At 33.7% G+C, this 26,734-nt stretch overlaps 1 protein-coding gene across 1 annotated transcript in view; it reads right to left on the bottom strand.

Moving 5' to 3' along the window:
- Positions 1-17,780, bottom strand: part of LOC118912230 (eukaryotic translation initiation factor 1-like) — a 141,265-nt gene extending 123,485 nt beyond the window's left edge. Inside the window, 1 exon segment of the mRNA XM_057488503.1 lies at positions 17,757-17,780. Coding sequence (XP_057344486.1) covers positions 17,757-17,780 — 24 coding nt within the window.
- Positions 17,781-26,734: the final 8,954 nt, after the last annotated feature.

Below are 26,734 nucleotides of genomic sequence, written 5' to 3'. Positions count from 1 at the left end.
AAGAAAGATTGTATACTGGAACATTTTAGTTCTTATGATTAGAAATGAAAGAACCAATGGATTAAAATCAAATCAAGAGAGTTTTGTTGAGAAAAAGTAATGTCATTTTAAGTCATGAAAATTTCTAGTTATCTATAAGACAATCTGGAAAATAGCTGAAAATATAACAATAGTGTGCAAGTTATTTTGAGAGAGCTTAAAGGATTTCTAATTAGAGATTTGAAAAGCCTGAGAACTGAATTAAAATGCCTCAAGTATAAAAGTACGCTTTTTAGAAAGGTTTTACCTGCTTATAGGCAGAAGATTAATGGCAACATAAAGGGGAGAAAAGGAGAAATAAAGCAGGAGAAAGACAATCACAAGAGGGAGAAGAGATGTTAGAAAGAAAATGGATTAAATTCAGGTAAGGCCTTCAGAAAGCCTAGTAGGAATCCACATACAAAGAAGCTACCATGTTCATTAATATTAGTATTTTACAAGTTTTAAATTGTTGAGTTTATAATTTTTATCTTGTAATACTTAAGTTTTCAATGGCATTGAATAACAGAATACCTTACTGTTCTAATATTTAGAACAGGAACAAATATTGGTGTGTATTAATAATTTTTTCTTATTCCCTACCTGTCCTATTTTTCCTTTTTGGGGGTCCTTAATTCTACTCTCTAGTCTTCTACTTATTTTTTTTTAATTGTGACCAAAAAAACATAAAATGTATGCTCTATAATTTTTAAATGCACTGTATACTATTGTTAAACATAGAAACCTTTTTTGTGCAACAGATCTCTAGAACTTTTTCATCCTGCCAAACTGAGTCTTTATATGCATTGAACAACTCCTGTTTTTTTCCCATCTCCCAGCCACTGGCACTCACCATTCTACTTTCTAAGAGTTTGTCTACTTTAGAGACCTCGTACTGTGGAATCATATAGTATTTTTCTTTTTCTAATGGGCTTATTTCACTCTGTATAATGTCCTCAAGATTCATCCATGTGGTAGCATATGACAATTATACAGCTGAATATTCCTATGCATGTATATAGCACATTTTCTTTTTTCATTCAGCCATCAGTGGACATTTAGTTTGCTTCTACCTTTTTGTTATTGTGAATAATACTGTAATGAACATAGGTGTATAAAGATCTCTTTGAAATCTTTTTAATTCTGTGGGCTAGATATAAGCCAAAGTGGTATTAGTGGGTCATATAGTATTTCTATTGTAAATTTTTTGAAGAACCTCCTACTGTTTTCCATAGTAGCCTCACCATTTTACATTTCTACCAATAGTGCACAAGAGTTCCAGTTTCTTCATGTATTCAACAACACTTGTTATATTCTGACTTTTTTAATAATGACCATCCTAAGGAATATGAAATGATTCTTATTTGATTTCCTTGATAAGTGATAATGAGCATCTTCTCATATGCTTGTTGATCATCTGTATATCTTCTTTGAAGAAATGTGTATTCAAAATCCTTTGTACATTTTTAAGCCAGGTTATTTGTTTTTATGTTGTTGAGTTGAAGGTTTTCTTTATGTATTCTGGATATTAAGTCCTTTTAAGTACATAGTTTAAAAATATTTTATTGTATTAGGTTGTCTTTTTACTCTGTTAACTGTATCCTTTGCTGCAAAAACGTTTTAAGTTTGATGTATTCCAATATGGCTATTTTTGCTTTTGTGACCTGTACTTTCGGTATCATATCAAAGAAATCATTGCCAAATCTATGCCAAATATAATAAAGCTTTTCCCTGTTTTCTTCAGACTTTGATAGCTGTAGGTCTCATGGTAGGGATCTTAATCCATTTTGAGTTATTTTTTCTCTACAGTGTAAGGTGATATTCTAATTTCATTCTTTACATATGCCTGTCTTTTTGCAATTACCATACATTTTCAATTACTATAGCTTTGTAGTATGTTTTGAAATTAGGAAGTATGAGGCCTGTAGCTTTGTTTTTCTTTCTCAAGACTGTTGTAGCTATTCAGAGTCCTTTGAGATAGTGCAAAGATTTTAATAATATTAAGTCTTCCAATCTATACGCACAGCATGTTTTTTCATTTATTTGTACCTTTTTAAATGTACTTCGGTAAAGTTTGATAGGTGTCAGCATACAAGTCTTTTACTTTTTGCTAAAGTTTATTTTTGAGTATTTTATTCTTCTTGATACTATTGTAAATGAAATCATTTTTAAAAATGTTCTCCTCATTTTGTTAATTGTCTGTATAGAAGCACATCTGGTTTGTATGTGTCGATTTTGTATCCTGTAAAGTTGCTGAATTTATTAGATACAACAATATTTTTGTGTTTGAAATCTAGGGCTTCTTACATATAAGATCATACCATCTGTGAATAAAGATAATGTTATGTCTTCCTTCCAAGTTTGTATAATTTTTATTGATTTTTCTTGAATTGCTCTTACTAGGTCTTCCAGGACTACTGTGATAGAAGTGGTGACAGTAAGTATCCCTTGACTAGTCCTTGTTCTTAGAGAAAAACCTTTTGGTTTTTCACCATTGAGTTTGATATTAGTTGTGAGCTTTACATATTGAGGTCATTATGTTGAGCTCATTCTTTCTGTTACTAGTATAGTGAGTGCTTTTTTATCATGAAAATTTGTTCAGTTTTATCAAATGGCCTTCTTCTTTATCAGTTGAGATGACTGTTTTGTTTTTGTCCTTCATTCTATGAAGGTGATGTATTACCTTGACTGATTTCTATATGCCTAACCATCCTTACATTCCAGGAATAAATTCCACTTGTTTATTGTGTAAAATTATTTTAATGTGTTATTCAATTAAGTTTGTTAGTATTTTATTGAGGATTTTTGCATTAATATTTATCAGGGATATTGGTCTGTAGTTTTCCAGAAGTATTTCTGTCTAGCTTTGTTGTTAGGGTAATACTGACCTTATAAAATGAGTTTGGAAGTGTTTTACCCTCTTCAATATTTTGGAAGAGTTTGAGAGTGAGTGACATTAGTTATTTTTTAAATATTGGGTAGAATTTACCAGTGAAGCTATCAGGTTTTTACTTGTGAGTTTTTGAATACTGATTTAATATCCTTACTAGTTACAGATCTGTTGAGATTTTCTATTTCTTCATGATTCAGCCTTAGTAGGTTGTATGTTTCTAGGAGTTTATTTTTTCTTAGTTTTTCTATGTGTTGGTATCTAATTGTTTGTAGTATTCTCTTATAAATCTTTCATCTTTAATTCTTTGTACTTAAAATCCTTTGAATTTTAATCTATTTAATATTTGTAATATTTCCTCCTTTAACTCTTTGGGACATGTAATTTACATTTACATTTAATGTAATTATAAATTTTTATAATTTATAATGACATTTACAAATGTAATATATAATATATATTGCACTTATATAATCCATTTACATTTAAAATAACAAAGTAATTTATATACCACCATGATGACATTATGGTATTTTATAATTATCTATATATTTACCATTGTCAGTGAACTCTAGCCTTTCATATACTTTTACATAGCTCTTTAGCATCTTTTTTCCTGTAGCTTGAGGATTCCCTTTAGCATTTCTTGTAAGCTAAGCCTAGTGGTGATGAAATTTCTCAGCTTTTGTTTATCAGGAAAAGTCTTTATTTCTTCTTCATGTTTGAAGAATAGTTTTGCCAAATAGAGTATTCTTAGTTGGCAGTTCCCTTTCACTACTTGAATATGTCATCTCATTCCTTCTGGCCCACAAGGTTTCTACTGAGAATTCTGCTGATAGTCTTATGAGGGTTTCCTTGTACATGATGAGTCAATTTTCTTTTGCTGCCTTTAGAATTATTTTCATCTTTGACTTCTTTTAAATTTTAAGAAAATAGACTTTATTTTTTAGAGCAGTTTTATCTTCACAGCAAAATTTAACAGGAGAGATTTTCCATATATCCCCTGGCTTCACACCTATATAGCCTCCCCAGTTATCAATAGTCCCACCAGGGAGGTACATTTTTTACAATTAATGAATCTATACTGACACATCATTATCACACAAAGTCCATAATTTACATTAAGGTTTCCTCTTGGTATTGAACATTCTGTGGACTTGAACAGATTTATAATGACGTGAATCCACCATTATGGTATCATAAATAGTTGCTTCATGACTTAAAAACTGACTGTACTTCACATGTTCATCTTTCTCTATCTCTAACTCCTGACAACCACTGATCTTTTACTGTCTCCATAGTTTTATCTTTTCCATAAAGGTGGAATCATACAGTTTGTAGCCTTCTTAGATTGACTTTTTTTACTTAGTAAAATGCATTTAAATTTCCTCTATGTCTTTTCATGTCTTAATAGCTCATTTCTTCATATTATTGACTAGTATTCCATTTTCTTGATATACTACAGTTTATTGATCTTTTCACTTACCAAAGGGCATATAGGTTGTGTCCAAGTTTTGGCAATTGTAAATAAAGTTGCCATACTCAAAGCTCCCCTGATTTTTATACATATAAAATCAAGGGTAGGGGGAGAATTTAGTATAATTCAACTAAAATAAATAGCTTATGAAACAGCAACCTAGTTTGCTTTAACTGACTTATCAAATAGATGAGATGCTGATTTATTTAGTGGTTGTTATTTTGAGTAGAAGGGAAAAAGAAGCACTTAAAATAGTTTTGCCTGAGTTGTCTCAAAATATATAGAAGGTTTGCCCATGGGGGAAACTACTCCCATTCTGGTGGGAATATTGATAATGGGGGAGGCTGTGTATGTGTGGATGCAATAGATATATAGAAAATCCCTGTACTTTTTGGTAAATTTTGCTATGAATATAAAACTGCTCTAACAAAATAAAGTCTATTTTTTAAAAGTGAAAAAATAAAGTGTAATATAATATAATACAAATAAACAATTTTAAGTGCTCTAATTTTACATACAGAAATCATGAGAGTGCTAAAAATTCAGTATTATTCAAAATTTTATAAATTCATTACAGAGACTGTAACTATATTTCTAACTCTAAACTTCCATTTTAGAAGTATATAATTATTTGGATTTCAGTGCAGTACAAATCTGAAGTGTCTGAACACAGAAGGTACTTGGTATTAAAACAAGACACATTATCATCTTGTTTCTCTGCATTGTGATGGTGAATTACTAAGGGAGCTTAGCGATTTTAGAAATGTAACCATTTGGACGAGAAGTAGTGCATTCCTGAAGGGACAATCCAGTGCCTTTGAAAAATATAAACTAAGCAGCTCGAGAAAGACTTAAAGGAATGAAGGCTATAAGAAGACTGTCAGTGATGGAAAGCTGACTATTAGCCAATAAGAAATGAGGATTTTGTGAGAGAGAGAGAGAGAACTGGTAAGGCTACAGGTGACATTAATTTCTGAAAGTAAGTGATGTCCTTGATGGCATATTGTGACTGTGCCACTAAATCCTAACTGAAGTGTGGATATCACTGTGCCCTGCCAAGGACAGACATGGTAATTTATCACTATCGGAAGTCATTGTTCTTATGTAGGAGTATCTTCAGGCATAAATGTGTTGGCAAAAGAAGAATTTTTGGTATGGTCTTTAGTGAAACCTCAGAGTGTGCTCTCACTGAATACAAAATTGAACTTCAAATCCTTATTGTGTATCTATTACATGCTAGACACCTAGGAGAGGCTGTATGGTGGCATCCCAGGCAGTTTTCCCCATAATTGAACATTTAGTGCTAACACTGGGCCATTGAAACTACAGATTAAATATTCATGAACTTGATAGATCACTTTAAATTTAAATTGAATATTTGACATGAGTATTTCATAAAGCACGCACAACATAGTAATAAAGTAATTAAGCACTCCTCATGCTTCTATGTTTCTTTATAGCTGTGGTTTTCAAATTACAGAGTGCATCAGAATCACCAGGAGGGATTGTTAAAATCCGTGTATCTCCAGAGCTTCTCATTAAGTCAGTGATTGTTGGGTTTGGTAATTTTTATTTTTAGCAGTTTCCCAGGTTATTTGGGCACTTCTGGTTGGTACTTTGAGAACCACTGTTTCATATGAAAGGATTTGTACTGGGATATACCAGAAGTTCTGATTTCTAGTAACTTGTGGGTATAAAAATAGTAGAGAATACAACTTTCATTATATTTATATAAAATGGTATTTTATTATCCAAATAACTTGAAAATTATATTGGTGTCAGGATGTAATATCAACAATGAGCTAAGTTTTCATAAGTAAGAAACAACTATTGGCAAGTCCATTAAAATGCTGAAAAAAAACTGTCATCTGGAAAGTATTTAGTTTATGAAATATTCTTTAGTAATGGGTACATGGGTATGTAAATATATGAGGTTTATATATAACATAGCGGCTTGTGATATGCAAAGTATATTTTATTTAAACAGGAATTCCTGTTTCAGAAATATAAATCTCACATAATTTGAACCAGAATTTTGTTCAAAATGTGACACAGATATTATTTAGTCATCTCTATGTAAAGTGTCAGTAATCCATTCATGCAAAAAAGTTTAATTGGAATATAATGTTAAAACGGAGTTAACACTCTTACTAATTGTTATTTTCTGTCATTTATAGCCTGATCTCTCTAGAGCAGTTTGTCAACTAAACCATAGTTTAAATGGTGATACAATTTTGCAAATAAAAATGTCATACTACGTGTTGAAGTAAGGCAGTAACATCCTAATTACCATAGTTACATTTGGTTCACTTTAATAAAATACAGAAATAGAAATTGTAAAGTATGTATTATAGTTGTAAGAAAACCTGGAGTTCAATGTGAAATCTTTGACATAATGACTGACTTGTAAATGTTCAAGTCCTTTTTTTATTAAAGTGGATGGTTAGTTATAAACATTAACATTAATAAGTAGTAAAATATTTTGAGAACTGAAACTAAGAGGTACAGTTGTAAGAACCATAGAAATCAACAATCTTTTTATGAAAAGAAAATTATTATAAACAATGAGTTGTGAGATATTTTGTCAAACTAGCACTATAATAAGGTTAATTAAATAAGTTAAAGGAATGACAAAAGGAAAAAAACATGAAAGTGGCCTTATACGTAAAGGTTATCTCATTAAACATTAATTTGTATATATACTTCACAGGTAATTAGAATTGATATGAAGTAGGAGATAATCTTCTGGAAATGTCAGTGGAAATCATCATTTTTCTTTTGCTTTCCTCTTTCATTTCCTTCTGTCTCTGAAAATAGTCAAAGTTCCATCCTTCCCTTAAGCCCCTTCTATGTCTTCTGGAGATGCTAAGGTACATCAAAAAATTTGAGATTCTTTTATTGCAAGAAACACAGTAGACTGGCATCATGTTCAGTGTTCTCCACACAAGAGGAGCTTAATAATGTTGGCTAGTGTTATTATATAACATAAGGCAGTATATATCTAAAAAGCAGTTACTAGAGACATGAAGATTGATTAGGTAAATGTCAGATTTTTATTTCATATTTTGCTATATTGATAATCCACAGTTTAAATTTTTGTTAATTTATTCTACCGATAAATATAAGGTGCAATATATGCTTCCTTATTCTATGTTCAAACTATATCCTTTGATTAAAGTATTCTGAATATCTAGTTTATTTCCTAAAAATAAATTCTCTGAATGACTGAGTTGAGGTAAAGCATCTTATCATAACAGATGATCTGAAGGAAAGGCTGTTTGAAGATGCCAGCCCAGATATGACATTTGTATTATAAATCATGCTCTACAAGAATTGTTGATGGATTTTTAAAAAATGAATGTGAAAGAGCTTTGCATGTAGCTCTATAATTATATTTTGATGGATTTTTAAGAATTTACATTACTAAATACATCTATAATATAGTCATAAAGATGTAAGGTCACATCTTAAGTTTTTATATATTTACATAACAAATTATATAATTATATGTATAAACAATATTGTATTTCAAATGTCATTCATCATTTTTCCTGATTGTATATTGTGTATTTTAATTGTATTTTCTAATTCAGATGTATATCATACATTTTTTTCTATATTTTAACTATCCAGAAATTTTTACCATTGAGCTTAGGTCCTAATCTTTCATACCTTTTAGTGTATACAGATATGTGTGGAGATGTACTTTTATAGATATGGTTATAGATACATATATATGTAAAAATAAACAATATATTTTTATAAATGTAATGTTCTTAGCATTTCATAATCTCTACTTTGATTTTAAACAGTATTTTTCTTGTCAATAAATATTCTTATCTGAGTTTAATAATTATTTATCCTTGTGAAATTCTGTTATTCCGAACTGAAAAATAAATTCTATAACATTGTGCTTTCTTTCCTCTTGAGAGTATTCAAATACTGATACCTTCTCACCAAGAAGACCAGCTCTAGAAGAACAACTATTTTTGGAGTGGAGAAGTAGAAAGTTTATCAGGTATAAATTAAATGTCAAAAAGAATCCACTGGCACAATATGGTGTTTTTTCAATCTGTAGCAATAAAAATTGTCTATACCTTTCTCAAGAAATTAAGAAACTTTGTGACATCTATATTTTTTTAACTATAATGACTTTGAACAATAATAACTGTTGTAAATGTATTTAGCTCATACATCTTGAATAGTCTCCAGTAAACATTAAAGAAAAAAAGATGTCTTACAGAATATTGAGGGTCAAGACATTATTTTTAAAAATCCACTACAAATCATGTGATTTCTTTGTCATCACAATTAAGTGGATAAATTGAAATTGTAGTCTAAAATGCTAGAAGCTATTTAAATGAAGATTAAATGATATACTACCACCTAGTGGTAAAATGTGTTTCTCAAGGGAAAATATTTTCATACTTGTTTCAAGTAAATACAGGGTTGATGTTTGATTATGTTATAGTTAAAGGAGGGGTGTAGTTATTTACAAATTTGTGCATGTATTAGGTTCTTAACTGCTGCATACTTTATTTTATTTACTTTAATTTTAAGACTTTCACAGGGGGAAGATAGGTAAAGTAGACGTGACTCTAGGGACAAAATGAATAAGCTGGTTTCTTATGGAATGACAGAAGATAAATTTTTATGGATAAAGTAGTAATATTCCAGACTACTTAAAAAGCTTTTAAAGATAATATTCCATTTTAAATATTTATTTCAATAAATATACATTTAGGTTTAATTCATGTAACACCAAGTATGGTGGAAATTTATAGATTTGAAAATATAGTTTAAATTAACAGGCATAGAGAGAAAAATTGAAAATTAACTGTTAGAAATAAGATGTGTATGTTACTAAGAAGTATGTAGAGTTGGAATAAGAATAAATAGGAAAATATTTTTATTTTAAAAATATTATGTATTCTTTAAATGGTATACTCTCTAAGAAATAGTATGAATCTTTGTGTGTGTTTGTGATTATGCATGTGCATATGTAGTGTGTAAGACACAGCATCTTTTTCTGCTAGATTGTATAGTCATAATGTGATAGCCATGACAGTCAAACACAAGACAAACATTATTCAAAAATAATATACCTGAATGCTTTTGTTGCTTGCTTGTTAAATTATTGTTTGGTAGGTGGTTCTAAACAGAGTGTTCATTTTTTGCAAAATTGTCATAAATAGAATAGCTTTCACTTTGTTCTCATGCTCTCTACATTTGCATTATACATTTGCATTGTACCAGGCAACAAAATATAAAATTTAAGATACCATTTATTTAAAAAGCCACTGAGGGTTTATTTTATCACAAGATGATATTGTGCGATAACCACATACCTGCAAGACAAAATATTTTCTTTTTAGTTTTTTTATTGATTTCATTTGTTTTTCTTAACTGTGAGTTCTGTTTTCCTTGTTTCTTTAAATGCCTGGTAATTTTGGTTGTATCCTAGACAATGTGAATTTACCTTGTGGGTGCTGAATATCTGCATTAATAAAAAATATTCTTGAGTGTTTGCTTTTCTTTTTGATGAAGTTAAATTACTTAAAACCAATTTGGTCCTCTCAACTCTTGCAAGCACTTAAGCTTCGTTAGTGCAATGTTTAATCTTTGAGTAATTTTTCATGGCTACCAAGTCCTTCTTAGTACTAGTAACTTAAGGGGAAAATGTGTTCCCAGTCTGGAGCAAATAAACCTTTGAAGCTGAAATCAGTAAAAGGGAAAAATAAAATGGGAGAAACATGTTTATTGCTTACAAGAAATTGTCTACTCCTGCTCATCCGTATCTCTCATGACTCCACCAGATCTCTCCAGTCCAGGTGCATGCTCACTCTCCAACCTCCCTTGTAATCATGTATTGATATCTAGATGGACTACTTCTCTACACCCCTTGGAAACACCTATTGATATGGAGATGCACTAAGGCCGGTGCATTCTGGAAATATTGCAGTTTTACCCACAAAACTCTCTTTAATGTCCATGAATTGTGAGGTTTTCCACTTGCCCTATATATGTTTTGGTACTGTTTCATCTAATATTTAGACTTTAGGTTGTTCTTTTCTCGGCATCAGACGGGTTCCTCATACATGACCAATCTGTACTCATATCTGTACTGTATGATGAAGAATTTGCAGATCTTCAGAGCTTCCCTCTAAGCAGCTCCTTCTTCTCTGGCACTCTCTGCCACCAAACTCTTGGTTTCCTGGAGGATTTTTATTTGTCTCCTCAACTCAGGGAGACTGTGGGTACTTCTTGGGTTCCTCCTCTTTTTGCTGCAGCCTGGAGTCTTTCTGTGTAGTAAGGTGGGACCATTTTAGGGCTCATGATTTTTTTTCCTCCAACACTTAGAATCACAGGATTTCTTTGCCTGTTATCCAGTGTGTTTTGAGAACCATTAGTTCATATATTTAATTAATTCTTTCCATTGTTTCAGAAGGGGATTTGTTTTCCGTACTCCATAAGAACTTGCTTTCACTTGTTTTTCTAAATTTTAATTTTGAACAATTTAAGAATTCAGTAAAGTTTTAAGAATATAATCAACCTAGATTCTTTAATTTCTAATATTTTGCCATTATTTTCTCCCTGTCTATATATACTTTAAAAATCATTTTTTTCTGAGGCATTTGAAAGAAGTGGTAGACATCCCCTTAATACTTCAGCTCATGAGTCTTGAGAAGAATGAAAATCACTTAGACCAATAACAAAAGTATTCTGTTCTTGCAGTGATGTATAAGGAAACATCTTCTGATACATTTGGTTAATTGAAATAGAGGAAATAAATTCATAAAATCAATACTTGGCAATCATAAATTAGGCATCAAATTAGTTTGTTCCAAGTTGGATTTCGACATCTAGGAGATTCACTTCAACTGGGGCACCACCTGACTGAGCTTATGAAGGTGGGGTGATAGAAGATCATGGGGAAGCAGGGCCTAAAACATGCAGGCCTTTATAAGTTATGAGATGAAGACTGTATTTTCAAGGACTTAAGGAGTTAAGTATTAATAGGTCTTAATAAGGCATTTTTGTATTCATAGATACTTCTATTTGCTGTTTTGTAGAGAACAGATTTAAGACTCCAGAAGGGCATACCAAGTGAGAAACAGTTCATAAGCTGTGACTCTAATCTAGGGGAATTACTCATGGTGACTTGATATAGGATACTTGCCATGGGGTTGAAGAAACATGGAAATACTTGATTTTAAAAATTATAAAAAATAAAGATCAATTGATGTCTAATCAGATGCAGAATAGAAAGGAAAGGAAAGAAGTCTCAGATACATTTGAAGAATTTTTGTTAGTGACTCCACTCACTGAGATGGAGAATATAAATTAGGTTTTCTTTTTTAAGGTTTATGGATAATGAATGTTAACCCTTAAGATGGACAATTAATAGCACACCTGTATCAGGTTATCTATTGCTATGTAAGAAATTGCCCTAAAAAATTAGTGCCTTAAAAAACAAAACATTTAGCTTATGCAATTTATTAGAGTCAAGAATTTAAGAGGATTTAACTGGATGCTTCTGGCTCTCAGTCTTTTTTGACATTGCAGTCAAGATATTGACTGGGACTGCAATGATCTGACTCCCTGAGCAGGGCTGGAGGATCCACTTGCAGGTAACTCAAATGTTTGCCTGTTAGTGCTGCTTGACGGTAGACACTCAGTTCCTTTCCATGATTACTCCATGAGTATACAGAGGATGTGGTAGCTGGAATCCCCAGAAGGACTCATCCAAGAAAGAGCAAGGTGGGAGGCACAGTGACATTATTACCAAGTCCCAAGTGTTGCACAACATAATTTCCACAATAATATCCTGCTAATTACACAGATCAGCCCTAGTTAGGTGCAAGAAGACCACACAAGGCTGTGAATGCCAGGACACAACAATTACTGGAGAGTAATTGTGTCCTTTTGGAGAATGACTGTCATAAATCCTATTTTACTCTCTTATTTATAACCGACTGCAAATTAGATGTAGGAGTGTACTGGCTATTGAAACTAACTGAAAAATATTTCTGTGCATCTTTATTTAGTAGAATAGTTAATATATCCTACTATATATTAGTTGGGGAAGTAGTTCTTTAATTATCCACTGACACGTCTGGATAACAGCCAGCACCTCCCATCAGTGCAACCCCTGACCACAGAGGGAACTGACCAAAGCACACAAATCCCATGGAGAGGTTAGCTGGCTTTTGAGAAGAGAGCTCAAACAATGTTTTCTCTAAGAAACCAAAGAGATGTATGAAAATCCTCCTCCTTCTTCTGGAGTAGAAGGAATAATAAGAGAACAAAAGTAAGAATTTATTCTAATAATTCTAAAACAATTATCTCTGAACAAAGAATAAGGTTAGGAAAATGAAAGTTTTCCCCTAACGGCGATTTTGGGCATAGTAAAGATTATCTTCACTCTTCATGCCCTAGTCTTATTCTGGGAACCAAACTGGAGACAAAAAAATGGATTTGAAAAATACTCATTCTACATACTATTAAGATTTACCTGGGAGAATAAAATAAAAGAAGAAATGGTCCATTAAACATTTTGTTATAGATAAACATTTACACTCTCTGATTTTTAATATGGTATAAACACAGTGTAACAATCATCAAAATATTTGACATGACATTAATGTACTTTTTCAGTCAATTTTGCTGTCTCTTGGATAGTAGCTCAGAAGTGAAACTGAATTTAATTTACATAAAATAATAAAGATGGTATGTTGTATATATTTTTGTGTATTCATGCATACCCATGAATTGGTAATAAGAAACCTCTATGAAGAGATGGCTGGAAATTGATGTCTGTAAACAGCAGATATGGAAAAGTAAATAAGATATTCTGGGAACAAAACTAGCAGTTTTTTACTATAAAATTATTTTAAAAAAGATCTTTAAGAAGGTGTTTTAAATGTTTCTATATTTATCCAGAACATTTTGGCTAAGCATTTTATTACATAGAAACCATTTACTAACCAACTTCTATATTAATATAGTTTGTATATTTGATGATCACTAGTCTATATTATCATTATCTTCTAATTTTAAGTAAATAATGTAAGGTGAAAATTTTTCTACCATGCATGTGTGGAAGGCAGACTGTGTGTTAAAACAAAAAGCAGAGTCTTGTGTTTTTTACATTTTGTCTTAATCATAAGGTATCACAATATGACAATACATTTCTGCTATTTGCAACTTAATGCAATAAATTTGTAATTATGTGTTGTACTTTTTGTATAAAATCTTACATCAAATTTTAATAACATTTTTACTGTAATTAAGTCAGTTACACTACCATCTTTAAGAGAGGCTTTTATTTTATGCCTCAGCTAGTTTTTTTGTCATTCAATACTTAAAAATAAAAGGAGTATTGTGTAACCAAAAGTGCTGTAAAATACTGGACTAAACCATACTTTCTGCAGAGTGTCCTGGGAAATGAGTTTGAAAAGATAAGTAGTGTCCAACAGTAGGTGGCCCTCATGTCACAGAATCAGTGGAAGATTTTAAGCAGAGGAGGTTGTGCGACTAGATTTTGCTTGGAATGATAAGTTGACTAGCACTATGAGGAGTCAAATATAGAAGGACCTTTTCTATCTATGATACCCAGTATTGTTATGCATTTTACATAATATCAAATCAAATCCATTAAATAGAAGGACTTCCATATTTATATAGGCTGTGATCCAATTTTTTTCATTTTCTTGTTTCTAGGTTTTATTGGAGAGATGTAGACTCTGTCTGGTTGGGTTAGCCATGATAGTGACCCCAGGTAGTGACTCAGCATACATAGCTGTTAAAGTCACGTGAGAATTATTTCACACAGTGAAATTTTCCAAAAAGTTTCATCACTACTTGTTGTCTTTTTCAAAATTCAGAGGAAGAACAGTATAAAATGAATCATGCCCTTTTCAGTCATCAATGTAAAACATAGATTTTTAAAGAAAATTCAATTCCTTTAAGCTAGTTAGTACTTTACATTTCAAACAGTGCAAATAATAGAGATGATGTACTGACTCTTAGAAGTATCTGTAGGTTGACTGATCCATAGGCTCAAAATGATAATCTCAGGCACCAAGGTCTTTTCTCTCATTTATAGTGTCAGATGCATCCTAAATTCCATATCTTTGTAATTAAAGGATTAGTGTTAGTGGTGCTTGGGGCTATGTGCTTTCTCATTAGAGTCATTTGGGAGCAAAAGTTGATATATTATTATATAGTATTTTGAGTTATAGGGGTACATACAGGTTTGAGGTAGATACAAGAAACATCTTCCTTCAATATTCTCAAAGATCCCCTATAATTTGCATATTTTACCTTATGCAAAAGAGTCTTGACCACTTTTCATCAAGCACTTATGGAAATTAGATTTAGGGATAGAGGAACTCTTATCTAATTGGTATTATTTTTTACTTTGTATTTTAATACTCCATTTAAAAACCTAAGTTTACAGTAAAGTTAATATCAAAAATTTATTTTTTGTTGGAGCAAATTATATAAATAAGGCAACTAGTTATGAGAGTCTTGAAATACAGCTAGCACTGTAGGGAATTAACTATTATCATGTTTAGATAATTAAAAATAATTTGACCTATTAAAAATATTCAAGAAATTGGGAATTGTTGCTACTTGATGGCACCTATAAACATCCTTATTTTATATTGTATATGAACTGTTATCAATTTGTTTCTTGTAGATTGTATTTTTGTGTGTGTGTGTGTGTGTGTTTATATTCATGTTCTAATAAGGCAATTTCAACTTCTGCTTTGAGATGATTCACTTGCAATTTATCCAAGTTTCTTTTATGTACAAGTTTAAAATCCATTAAAGTCACATAACCAATTTGATAAAATACTTGTACATTAGAACCTATTTTTGTCAATTTAAAATAGTTTCCTATCCCATGTTTCTTTATGGCCATCTGATTATAGATGTTACCAATTTTTCGAACCTGTGTACTTCCATATACTTTTGTATGTTTAAAAATTTCTTGAATTATTTTTTTACTCAGATTTTAAATTAATAGTTATTTTTGCAGTAGCAGCACAGAAACAAAATGCCTTCTAATAATAAGTTTAGTTTGCAGAAAAGATGTATTGTTTTGCCTAAAGAACAGTGAGAAATGTTCAACATGCTCACGCATGTTATTTTACATTCTGATGCCTCCTGACCAGCACATTTAAAACCTCTAACAGCAATGTACAGCAATGAACTGAAATAAGTGTTCCATGGCATTCCTCTGAGACATATCATTTCCAACAAAGTGATATTGAAACCATCATTAAATTCAAGGATTATTACTTACAATAGGATTCTCAAGGCTTCTTCAGAAATCTTAAGTTTTTAAAGTAAATGAAAATGTACTCAAATTCTAAAAGTGAATTTGTCCTTAAAATTTAACCAATCTTATTTAGTGCAGATATAAATTCTTTGAAGTCTTACAAATATCTGGAAAACTTAGTATTAAACCCCAAGAAATTATTTATTAATACCAATTGTTTCTCAAACTGTGGTTACACTTGCAATTTTTTTTCTGTAGAATTCTTTTTTTTTCATTATTTAATCTTCATTGAAATGTTGCACTTTAGTAAGTCTGAAAGACTGCTTTTGTGACTCATTCCTAGCCATTGTGCAATATTACTAAATTGTATTAAAATAGTTGTTTACATGTTTAAATTTATATATATTTAAAATATTGGAAAATTATAAACATATGTACTTTTAGAGAAACATCACATTCTGGTTTAGAAAAAAAAACACAAAACTACCAGCTTTAATAAGTGATAAAACATACAGCTGATAGAATTTTCCAAACTATAATCAATAGTATAATCAAGCTTTAGTATCTTATGAATAAACATCTTGTATTTTATGAAACCACATCTTTATGTAAGTGTGGAGTTTTCTGCTTCATTATCATTATGAAGGTTGACTTGTTAAGTTGTCAAGGATGCAATATGGTAATGAACAGATAATTTCAGATCAATTGTAATCAATCAACATTTACCATAATTTCCCAGGCATTTCCTCATCGGATTATTAAGTTAGATGTTATAATATTGTCACTTATTGAATTCAGATATGCTGGGCCATTTTTCTAGCATAATTTTATATCATCATGGGAATTTAAAGTGAAATTAATCATTGTTATTTCAAAGGAGACTGCATTGTGTTCAGCACAAAAACATAAAACTTTGTTAAAATTATTCAATATTATATACTAGCTTAAGAGATTCTATAAATGATAATACGTAAAGAGAAAACTTGTTCACCTGTATATACTATATCAATGTACTGAAGAAATACCCATTAACATAGAGAATATATGATATGTAAAAAATCATATGCATGATGATTTGTAAGATTTTTATATACTTAAGATTCCTCTATGAACTACTTGATAGTACTTACTTTTTTAGGTTATTTTGAGATAATACACATAAAATTATTTACCCACATAATTAATCATCCACAAAATTAATTACCTGTCAGGTATATGCTGATGGACAAACTTTAAGAAATCTAGTGGCTGGGAAGAGGTTTGACTCTGACCACAAGACAAAGCGTGGCAGCTAGCCACTGACTATAAAGGCAGCACGAAATGTCAGTGTTGGAAGGCAATGATAAAGAGCAGCCATAGCCTCACAAATATTTTCAGAAATAAAGACTTGTTCTCCAGCTATGTTAAGATTTTGTTTTTGATTCCCTTGCTTTGGATATTCCGAGTTTAATGAATTATTCAACCTATCACTCTTTGTTTTTCCTACTCCTTTAATAACATACACTTTTCACCAGATAATCTGTGCCTTTATTCTTTTAGATATATTTGTTTTGAACTAAACATTTATTAAATAATTGTAAAATTTAAGGACATGTTCGTACTTTGCTATCTTATTTATGCATTTTTTTCCTTTAGAAGTTGTATTTGTATTAAACTGAATGTTTATTAAATAATTTACAAAATTTAAGGAATTACACCTGCTGGTAGCTTATATGAAAACTGTTCAAATGGTGATTATAGCTAATAAATAGGTCAAACTATTTAATAACCTGTAATAAACAGGTCAACCAAATGATTTCCCATGAGACTGGCACTAAGGTATGGTGGCAAGGTTGATTGCATAGTGAAAAAAACAGAAGTACTTGGAGCTGAACTATGTTAATGGAGGATGAATATGATGACACTGTTTAATTCCTAACTACCTTTCTGGTTCAAAATCCATAAGGCTCACCCATTTCCTTTCTTTCTGTCTCTTATTCTGGCATCACCCCTCATCCCCTCCACCTCCTGGTTTCTTTTTCCTTATGAATTTAGTTATGTGACTTCAGGAAAAATGGAAATTATATGACCAGGATTCTCACCTCGCCTGATTCAATATCACCCATTTTGTACATATCTAGCTTACTTGTGTGCCTGTGAGTGGCGGATGTTTACCAACAGAGCTGAGAGAACCGTTAGGGAAGCACTGGCCCAGGGAGGAGGGGAGACATACAAGCACATGGTCACAATTGTTCGGGTGTCTGCCAGTCACCGTAGAGATCTGCCCACAGGTTTCCTCACGGCGCTCGGGGTGGGGAAGGGGAGAGCGGAGAGAGTAGTGGGGGCCCAGAAGCAGAGAGCTGAGCGGGTGGGAGGAGGAAGCACGCGAGAGAAACTGCAGAGCTCCAGGGCTAGGAAGGGGGAAGAGAGGAGAAGGGGGGCTGGGGAGCAGGAGGAGCAGTGCCGGGGCCAGCGGGGACTGTCTTTGCTGCTCGTATGTAGCCAGTGACCTCCCTGAGAATAAAACTCGCTATGAGCCCCATTCAACTCCCTACTTTCTGTTGTTTTTAGCCACTCTCATCAAATTCATAGTGAACTTGCTCAGAGGAGGGAACCCCCCCTCCTCCCAGAGCAAAGTAACCAAGTTTACGACATTTTACTGATATGATATTGTGTATAAATATATACACATACACCTGATTGTGTTTTTTGTGCATGTGTATAATCACATACTCAGATACTTGAAAATAGAAAGCAAAGAACAGAACTTTTAAGTCAAATTGTTGTTTGTTTTTTGAGATGAAGCAATTGAAGGGATAGATGTTAAATTTAATTATTATTTGGTGGCAGTATATCTCCCCTCATTGGCACTTGTTTTTTGCTCATAAATTTTTTTATATATAAAAGTTATCAGAAATAACATTTTGTATTTGTTTTCATCATCTATCTACAGTATAATCTATATTCAATTCAGAAACCACAGAAAATTTTTTGACAAAAAATTTTAAATGATATTTAGAAAATAAGCAGCTGTATTGTCCAAATATAATTCCCCTTAGCAAGTGGATCAGTAGAATAAGGGACAGAAATTCCCCAGAGTGAATATTTAACATTAAGGAAGACACTTGATTGGGATAAGACAAATGGAGTTTGAGTAAATTGTGTATAGATTATGTAAATGTAAGATGATTTTCTTGCATCATACTAACACTGCTTGCAATTTAGCAGCCTCTCTTTCTATCACTGCTGAAGACAAATTGGAAAAATGCTTTAATCATTTCCACATTTGAAAGCCCTTATTTTCCTTATGCTGGCTGGCAGCTCTACCTTAGAACAGTAAGGTTTATGCCTGTCCAGATACACAATATAATCAGCACAGCAATCTACCATTTGATCAAACAACAAAAAGTAATTATCATGTCCATGGGCTTTGTTTTCTTCTGGCCTTCAACTGCTGTATTTGTTAATTTTCTGGTTGTTCTTTTGGTATTTGACACCAAAGCCAAAAAGTGGTGATTTGCTTTTAAGTAAATAGGATAATGGTGTACAAATGCTGAAAAAATAGACATTGAAATGGGCAGCTGAATATCAAAAAAACTAATTCACATATAACTCTCATACTTTCCAGCTAAACAGTGGCTAGACTAGCAGAATCATTAAAAAAAAGTCAGTTTTCAGAGCATAAAGCTTGTAAGTGAGCATCAACCAGGTTAGAAGGTCTTTGTTAGAAAATGGTGTCTGTGGATGTTCTAGTAACCTTCTTCCCTTTACTCATATATCACCTGAAGATACTTTCTGACTAGAAGATTCTTAAATGGAGGCTTTCTTTCTCTCACAAGCTCTTACCCTAAACACCTAGCCCCAGGTAACTCTGTCCCTGAGTTCCAGGGAAGGTCACGATTTCCTCACAGACAACCACTCCCGTTTCTAAATCATTCCTTTCTCCTTTTCCTGAAATTTCGGAATTCTTGCCTCGAGACTTTACCATCAGATCCCATTCTTTTTGCTACCATCTGCTGTCTACCCCATCTCTGATATGGTTCTTAGAACACTTGGGAATCTGGCTCACTCTCTTTATTCCCTCATCTACTTCTGTTCTTGTCTCTGGAAATTTCAACTGATGTAAGAACTATTATTTTGGGGCAACTTATTTCATATTAAGTTAGATATTTCTGTTGCTTTAGCTAAATGAATATCTTGGGGGAAATAGGATAGGAATGGGATGGTGAAGATATTCTGGTTTCCTATTAGACCAGAGATAATGCAGAAGACATAAGAATCTCTCCTAAATGCATGGATTTTAGAATAATTTCAAATAGATAAACATGCCAGAATCCTTCCTAAGAATACATTGGCTAATCTGTTCGAATCACTATGAGTTTGTCTCTGTTTATTTTGTATGAGAAATGGGTATTTTATAACTTGAGGATTTATAATTATATTATTTTTTCTTTTCCCCTTAAGCTTGCATACAACTTTTTGTAGGAAAATTACTCCTGAAGAGATCAATTGATAAGTGAACTTCTTGCAGGTGAAACGAGTTTGAAAATATACTCCATATATCAATATGAAATGATCATTCCAGAACTTGAGTTAGAACATACTAATTTTCTTTAAAATATATAATATGTTTTAAAGTAAAGAATAAGGATGAGGAAGCATAATATTAAGATGCATTATCAGTAGATTTTCATACAAATCTGTAAATCATGCTTCAACTTTACCTATTTAACACATTTCAGTGCTCCCATTATGTTTGAATGATGAAGCAAAATTGCATATTTCTACTGATGCATTATGCTTTTGAAAGGAATAAATTTGAAAGATGACTTTGACTTGTAATACATATAATTTTATGCAAATATATAATTTAATCCCATCATATAGAATATTTGTCAGCTGGAACAAAAATAGTTCAATATGAAGCATCAAGAAAATGCTACCTTGGAAAATCAGCCAAATAAAAATGAAATATGAGAAATTTCATGCATTGGTAATTTATCAGAACAACTGATATATATTTAAACATACACAAATATGCTTTTCATACACATTTAACCTAACTTGCTAAGCTTTAGCACCCAAACCAATTAAATTGAATCATTTTCAAAGTGATCTTATGTTGCTAGTATTAATAATAATAAATCACCTTTTTCCTAGCATAACTATTTTTTAAGCTATAATCACACAGTGAAGGAAACTCTAGGTGAATAACTAGAGAGTTAAATATAAAACATATCTAAAATATAAAAATAAAATCCAAAGATTACTAGTTCTATTTTAAATGGTTATTCACATACATTGTAGTTCTTTTTGTTGATGATATTGTGACATTATTCAGTAACAAATGCCTTCATATAATAGAGCATTTGGAGCAATAACCCACACATCCACCAACTGGGACCCTCTGGCTGTTTCTAGGTGAACACAGCTCAAGTAGGTGAACATGTAATGGCTGCTTGGCCATTTGTGTTCATCCACACAATGGCCGCTACTTTACTTCGTGAACTTCATCTCTTGCCATCCTCCTCCTTCCGTCACTGGGTTCCAGTCTCACTGCCTCCTTTTCAATTTCCATGCCAGATACACAGGATCCCTTCTGAAGAACTTTGCATTGACTACACCTTCTGCCTGGAGTGCTCCTCCTCCAGTGAGTGCGACCTAACTTCCTTGCTTCTTTCAGAATTCTAAACAAAATACATTTCTCAGTGAGGCCATCGTTCCTTCAATGTGTTTGTCCTGACTCCTTTTCACTAATCTCTTTTTAACATCAGAATGGTGTGCTTTTGCTTCTAAAAGCCAGCATTTTGGCTGTTTTTTGGCGAATTCACTGCACTGAATGCCATGGACAAGGGAAACAGTCCAGTTCACAGATGAATGGGAAGTCATGTCTTCTTGATGATCTTCCCTAACACTCTACCCTCATGACCAGCTGTTCCATTCTCACACTCCCTCTCTTCCACCATGTTTCCTGAGCAGTCAACAAGGGATTTCACTAGCTTGGAGCTGGCTAGTTTGACAGCTACCTGGCTGCAGTAGAAGAAGATGCCACAGCAGCATCCTTTCGTGGTGGGAAGGCTGATTCCCAGTTGGTATTTTCCCTCAGCACTGGTTTGATTACTCTAGTCTGGAGGTGAAATTTGCTAGAAGAGGTTTGCAGAGTTTCACCTTGTAGGATCAATGCCCAATATGTTCTCTGGTATTGGAAAGAAAAAAAAAATCAATTTCTCATGGGGGCAGATGCCCAATGTACACTGTCAAAGGGAACTTCCTGACCATAATAATTTGCCTCTATAACTATTAATGGTACTGAAGCGGCTATAAAACTTCAGTGGGTTACCGTGTGTGGGAGTACATCTGGCTCCAGTATCCATGAGAGCTGTCACCTTTTGTTTATTTGTGGGGCACCAGTGAATAGTGAGCTCAATGTGGGGCCTCTGATTGCCCCAGTGATCCTCATCTGGAAGCAATGCTAGCCTGAATTCTAAACCCAAAGTATGGAGGCACATACCTGCAATAGGACTCTATCCCTGAGGTATTCGATGGAGCAGTCAGGGTATTAGGGATGGTAGGGGTAGGTGGGGCACATCTGAATTGTTCAGGTTCCCAAGCTTTCCATAGGCTGAAGAACGCAGCATAGTGTTGTCAGGCTATTTGTTTAGGTGGGGTCCCCACCGCTGTGGTTGGGTCAATAACATTTGCTTCCAGGTTATTATCAGATCCTTTTCAGCTGGTTGAGATAGCTTTTAGCTTCTTGGGCATTCTCTCTTGGTTCTTTCTCACAGCCTACACCCATTCCTGGGATTTGTCCATGTCTCCCAGATTGTCAGGAGATTGCCCAACATCATAAATATGTTTCCACACAACTGGGCTCAACTTGGGTATCAGTGTCCCATACCAAGTGCTGGATGTACACAAGAGAATCTTAACTTTTATTCCTGAAGTAAAATGTGGCCAGATCAGGGCCTTGAAAGATAAGGCCCTCTTTCATTCAGAATTCCCTAAGAATTTGTTGTATCTCTCCTGTAGATTTCCAGGGTCCAATATGTGCAAGAAGATCCTTGTCATTGGACCAAATCCTGGTAGGCTAGAACAATCCAGTCTGTAAGGGAATGAGTTCTTTGATCACCCCCCACCCCCCACCCAGTGCCATGCAGGTGCTCCCAGAAGTCAGGATGTGTGGTGATGTTGTTCAGTTTCTCAGCCTCCTGATCATCAGAAAAACGTCATCACCCCTGTATTTCATAGCCATGCTAATCATGCCTGGATACTTTCTCTGGCCCTTTTCTGGAACTTGGCAGCTGTATCAATAAGCTCAGTGGGAATATATTCTCACATCATGAGCATTTCCTGAACTGGGGCTGCCCTCCTGGCTGTGGTGTTGTTCCTGTGCTCTCACTTTCCTTTGTCTTAGGGGTTGGGCCGCATGCAGCATTTCATCTGTTTTACTGTCAGTCCCCAGAACTTCCTCCTTTTCCCTCTCAGAACATTCCCAGGGGTTTCCCTTTGACACAGTGTGCTGTTCACAGTTTCTCAAACAAGTACTTTAGACCAGTGTTTTAAGGTGTCCCCGTACTCATGCAGTGGCTCACAAGCATCTGACATATGGGCCACCCCTCTCCACATAGAGGTGGATGGCCAACTTCGGACTTTCCCTGTGGATACTTCTTTCTCAAGGCCCATTTGTCTGGTCTGCTGGCTGGCTTGCCAATCACTGGCTTGCCAGCTCCTTGGGAACTCCCTATGTGAAACCTGAAATGGGCCTTCAGACTCAGAGGACAGGGAGAGACTGCAGAAAGGGGCAAACCACTCCAGATTGGTAGGTGGCAGGCTTAATAAGCAAAGAAATTTACCTATGAGGCTTGTCTTGGGTGGACATAAGATTAACAGATCTCTGCACTTGTCCACCAAATATTAAAAGTTTATATAGAGGCCTTAACTGGGTTCAATCACATATGCCATCTAGGTGGGCTGAACAACACACCAGTGTCTTGGGGCAGCCTCGGGAAGTGGGGAAGGCAACTTGCACCAGCATTCCAAGGATTGGAGAGAGAAAGGGTGCCTCTGATCGCCAGGTTCCCAGCTCATGGGTCAACTGGGAGTTGACCTAGAAGACCTTCCCCAACAATGGAGGAAATGGTAATTACAAGGACTATGGAATTGATAGTTTGTTATTGTCATCACTGATGTATTACATGAAGAAAATGATAAGCTCATGTAAGCCAGTAAGTAGTTGAATGAATGTTTGGAAAGTTATAAATTATCCATGCAATCACTTAAAGAGACCATACTTTCCTGCTTCTTGAGAGAAATTTATGCTAAGGATAAAGACCAAGAACTGACTATAAGAGTAACATAATTTATAACTTAATTGTTTTCTTACCAAGTTAGGAGTCAGAAATGCAAGGGATAGAACCTTGAGACTTGAAATGGGGACATCTGAGTGAATAAGTTCAAGACTACTAAGAACTAAAATTCCAAACCTTCAGAAGTAATTTATTTTCCTTGTTAGAGTACAGGAATCCCTGGACACTCTAAAGTGGATTTAAGTTCTCCTTTTTTCTCAGATTCCTTGAGAAACAGAACTGACCTCCACAAGATCTTCTCCTACATTCCCTCTTGGCCAGTTAATCAAAAGTTATTATTAGGTTTCACTATGGCCTGCAGAAATTCTTGAACTCATAAGTGAGGAAAGAGATCATTCATGGTTGGAATTGCTGAACCTCATTAATATGTACCCACAGAAAACAGAAAATCAATCCTGTGGCTAAAACTTGCAGGTAATAGAGAAAAATATAAGAATTAGAAAGGGTTTAGTGATATGGAGTTTTGTAGTATGGAGGGAATTCAGAACTCAGTAGATTTCAAGAACACCTGGGGTCAGTCCTAGTATGTTCTAGGGATGGCTGCTGGAAATACTATGGAGTGGTTTCCAGATATGTCATGCTAGAGTATGTAGAACCAATAAAAAGACTGAGGGATTGATCATGCTAAAATGACTGTGCACTTCAGGATGGCCCAAAGAACATTAGCTTTACCAATGTCATAAGGAATATGCTGGTTATTAGCTTGAGAGTGGCTGTTGTCTATAAGGCAAGAACAATGAGCTGGGCATGTGGATTAGTGTCAGTGGTGACATAGACTTCTTGAATGGCAAAGGCATGGTGATAACACTTATCCACTCCTGAGAGGTAAGGAGCAACGAGTTCCTGTGAGAGTTTACAGCATCGACACTACAGCTAAGGGATATTGTTATGCAGAGATCTATGGTGGTGACTAAGAGACCATCATGGTTCCTAGGGAAAGAGAAAAAGGTTGCCAACAGGGGCTTCTGTATAAGTACATATATTCAAAAAGTAACCAGAACGGATGAGCAGAAAGTTGATGTCAGTCACTCCAAAGGAAAGTCTTAATCTCTCACCTAGTTTCCAAACCTGAGCCAATTCTCAGAGTGAGCATCCTACGATTAAAGCAGGAGCTTTGTTCTCCTGTGAAATAACATGGATGCCAGAGCAAGGATATACAGTAGATGTATTATTCCTTCACCCAAGGGATCTATGATTATGGGCACATGTGAAGAAGGGAACACCCACATTTTTTCATACTGTGTGTGAACTGACACATGTCAGGGGAAATCAGCTGTGATCATAGACCTCTAGAATAGGGGCATATGCAAATTAGATAATAAAGTTGGTCCAATCATGTGTTCCTCTCACTTTGGGTCCAACGAGTCTATATATTCACAGTCAGTCAGTCCTTATTTCCTGAATGCATAGTCTAGATGGATGCATATACTTAGTAGGTGACAGACACTCACATTAGTACCTTGTAATGTTGGCAGTGATGGTGTTAAAAAGGCCAGGAAACCCTGAAAAGTTTTCCTTAACACCACAGATAAAGGGAGTAAATAAAAGTAATATTGCTTCCCAGGCATAATAGCAAAAATAAGTGTCATTCTGAAAGACAAGAAAGTTTCAGGGGTATTTTATTACCATTTAATTCACTCATCTATCTACTACAAAAACCAAATACATCATGACACATTGAGGTGAACTACAGCAAAGTTAACCAAATGATAACCCCACATACACCTGCTGCAAAAAGTATGGTGTTCTTACTAAAACAGATTCAGGTTTGTTATAAATGTCAATACTTATTTTTAGTTCTAGAATCTTTGGCTTTTTAAAAATTTTCTTCATTCAAGTATAGTTGACCTGCAGTATCGTACTAGTTTCAGGTGTAAAACATAGTGATTTGACAATCAATTATATAAACAACTATAACAAACCTTTAACTTTCCAAAAATGTGCAAACATAAACTTAGATGTACTTATAACATTTATATTTCAATATTCCCAGAAACTCCCTTACTGTTTATGCCCCCCACCCCAAGTCTTGATCAACTTCTTTCACCTAGTCTCTTTTATATATAATTTATATATAAATGTAGTACATTTATACACATTAATATAAATATAATTTACATGTATTTATGTTTGTTTTATTCTCAAATATATGACAGATTGATCAGGTATATTTATATTGAACTGATCCATATTAACTAAACTACATTCAATTTCCACTCCCTATATTTCTTAGCTGGAGGAGTGGTGACTGAGGGAGAATATTTTATTTTTGTGGCAGTTGTTAAACATAGTTTCTTACATTACTAGCAATGTATCAGTCCTAGAGCTATTTTTCTGCCTGGAAATTGGCTTCATACACATTCATAATGGCAGCAGGAAGCCTGAGTGTGGCTGCTGATAAACATGCCATTTCACAGCAAAAACAGAATATAATCGTAAGATGAGCCCTCTCAACAAGTGCTTCATATTGAAGTTATTAAGATGTAGATTTAATTTCCATGGGAAATACTCTATTTACCTAAAGAGTAGAATTCCAACCTGAAATAATACAAAAAAATCACTACTAGCCAAAATTTGAAAGAAGAAACATATAGGTCCCCAGTGAGCTCTATTTTGTTTTTAGTCAGAGATAAAAAGAACACATGCATATTCCCATAACTATGGACATTTTAATTCACATTAATGTCACACTTTGAAACACCTGGGTATACCCA

This window comes from Manis pentadactyla, chromosome 1, assembly GCF_030020395.1.
Source record: "Manis pentadactyla isolate mManPen7 chromosome 1, mManPen7.hap1, whole genome shotgun sequence".
Classification (NCBI taxonomy): Eukaryota; Metazoa; Chordata; class Mammalia; order Pholidota; family Manidae; genus Manis; species Manis pentadactyla.
Note: the sequence above shows the minus strand (reverse complement) of the source record. Positions and strands in the feature narration are given on the sequence as shown.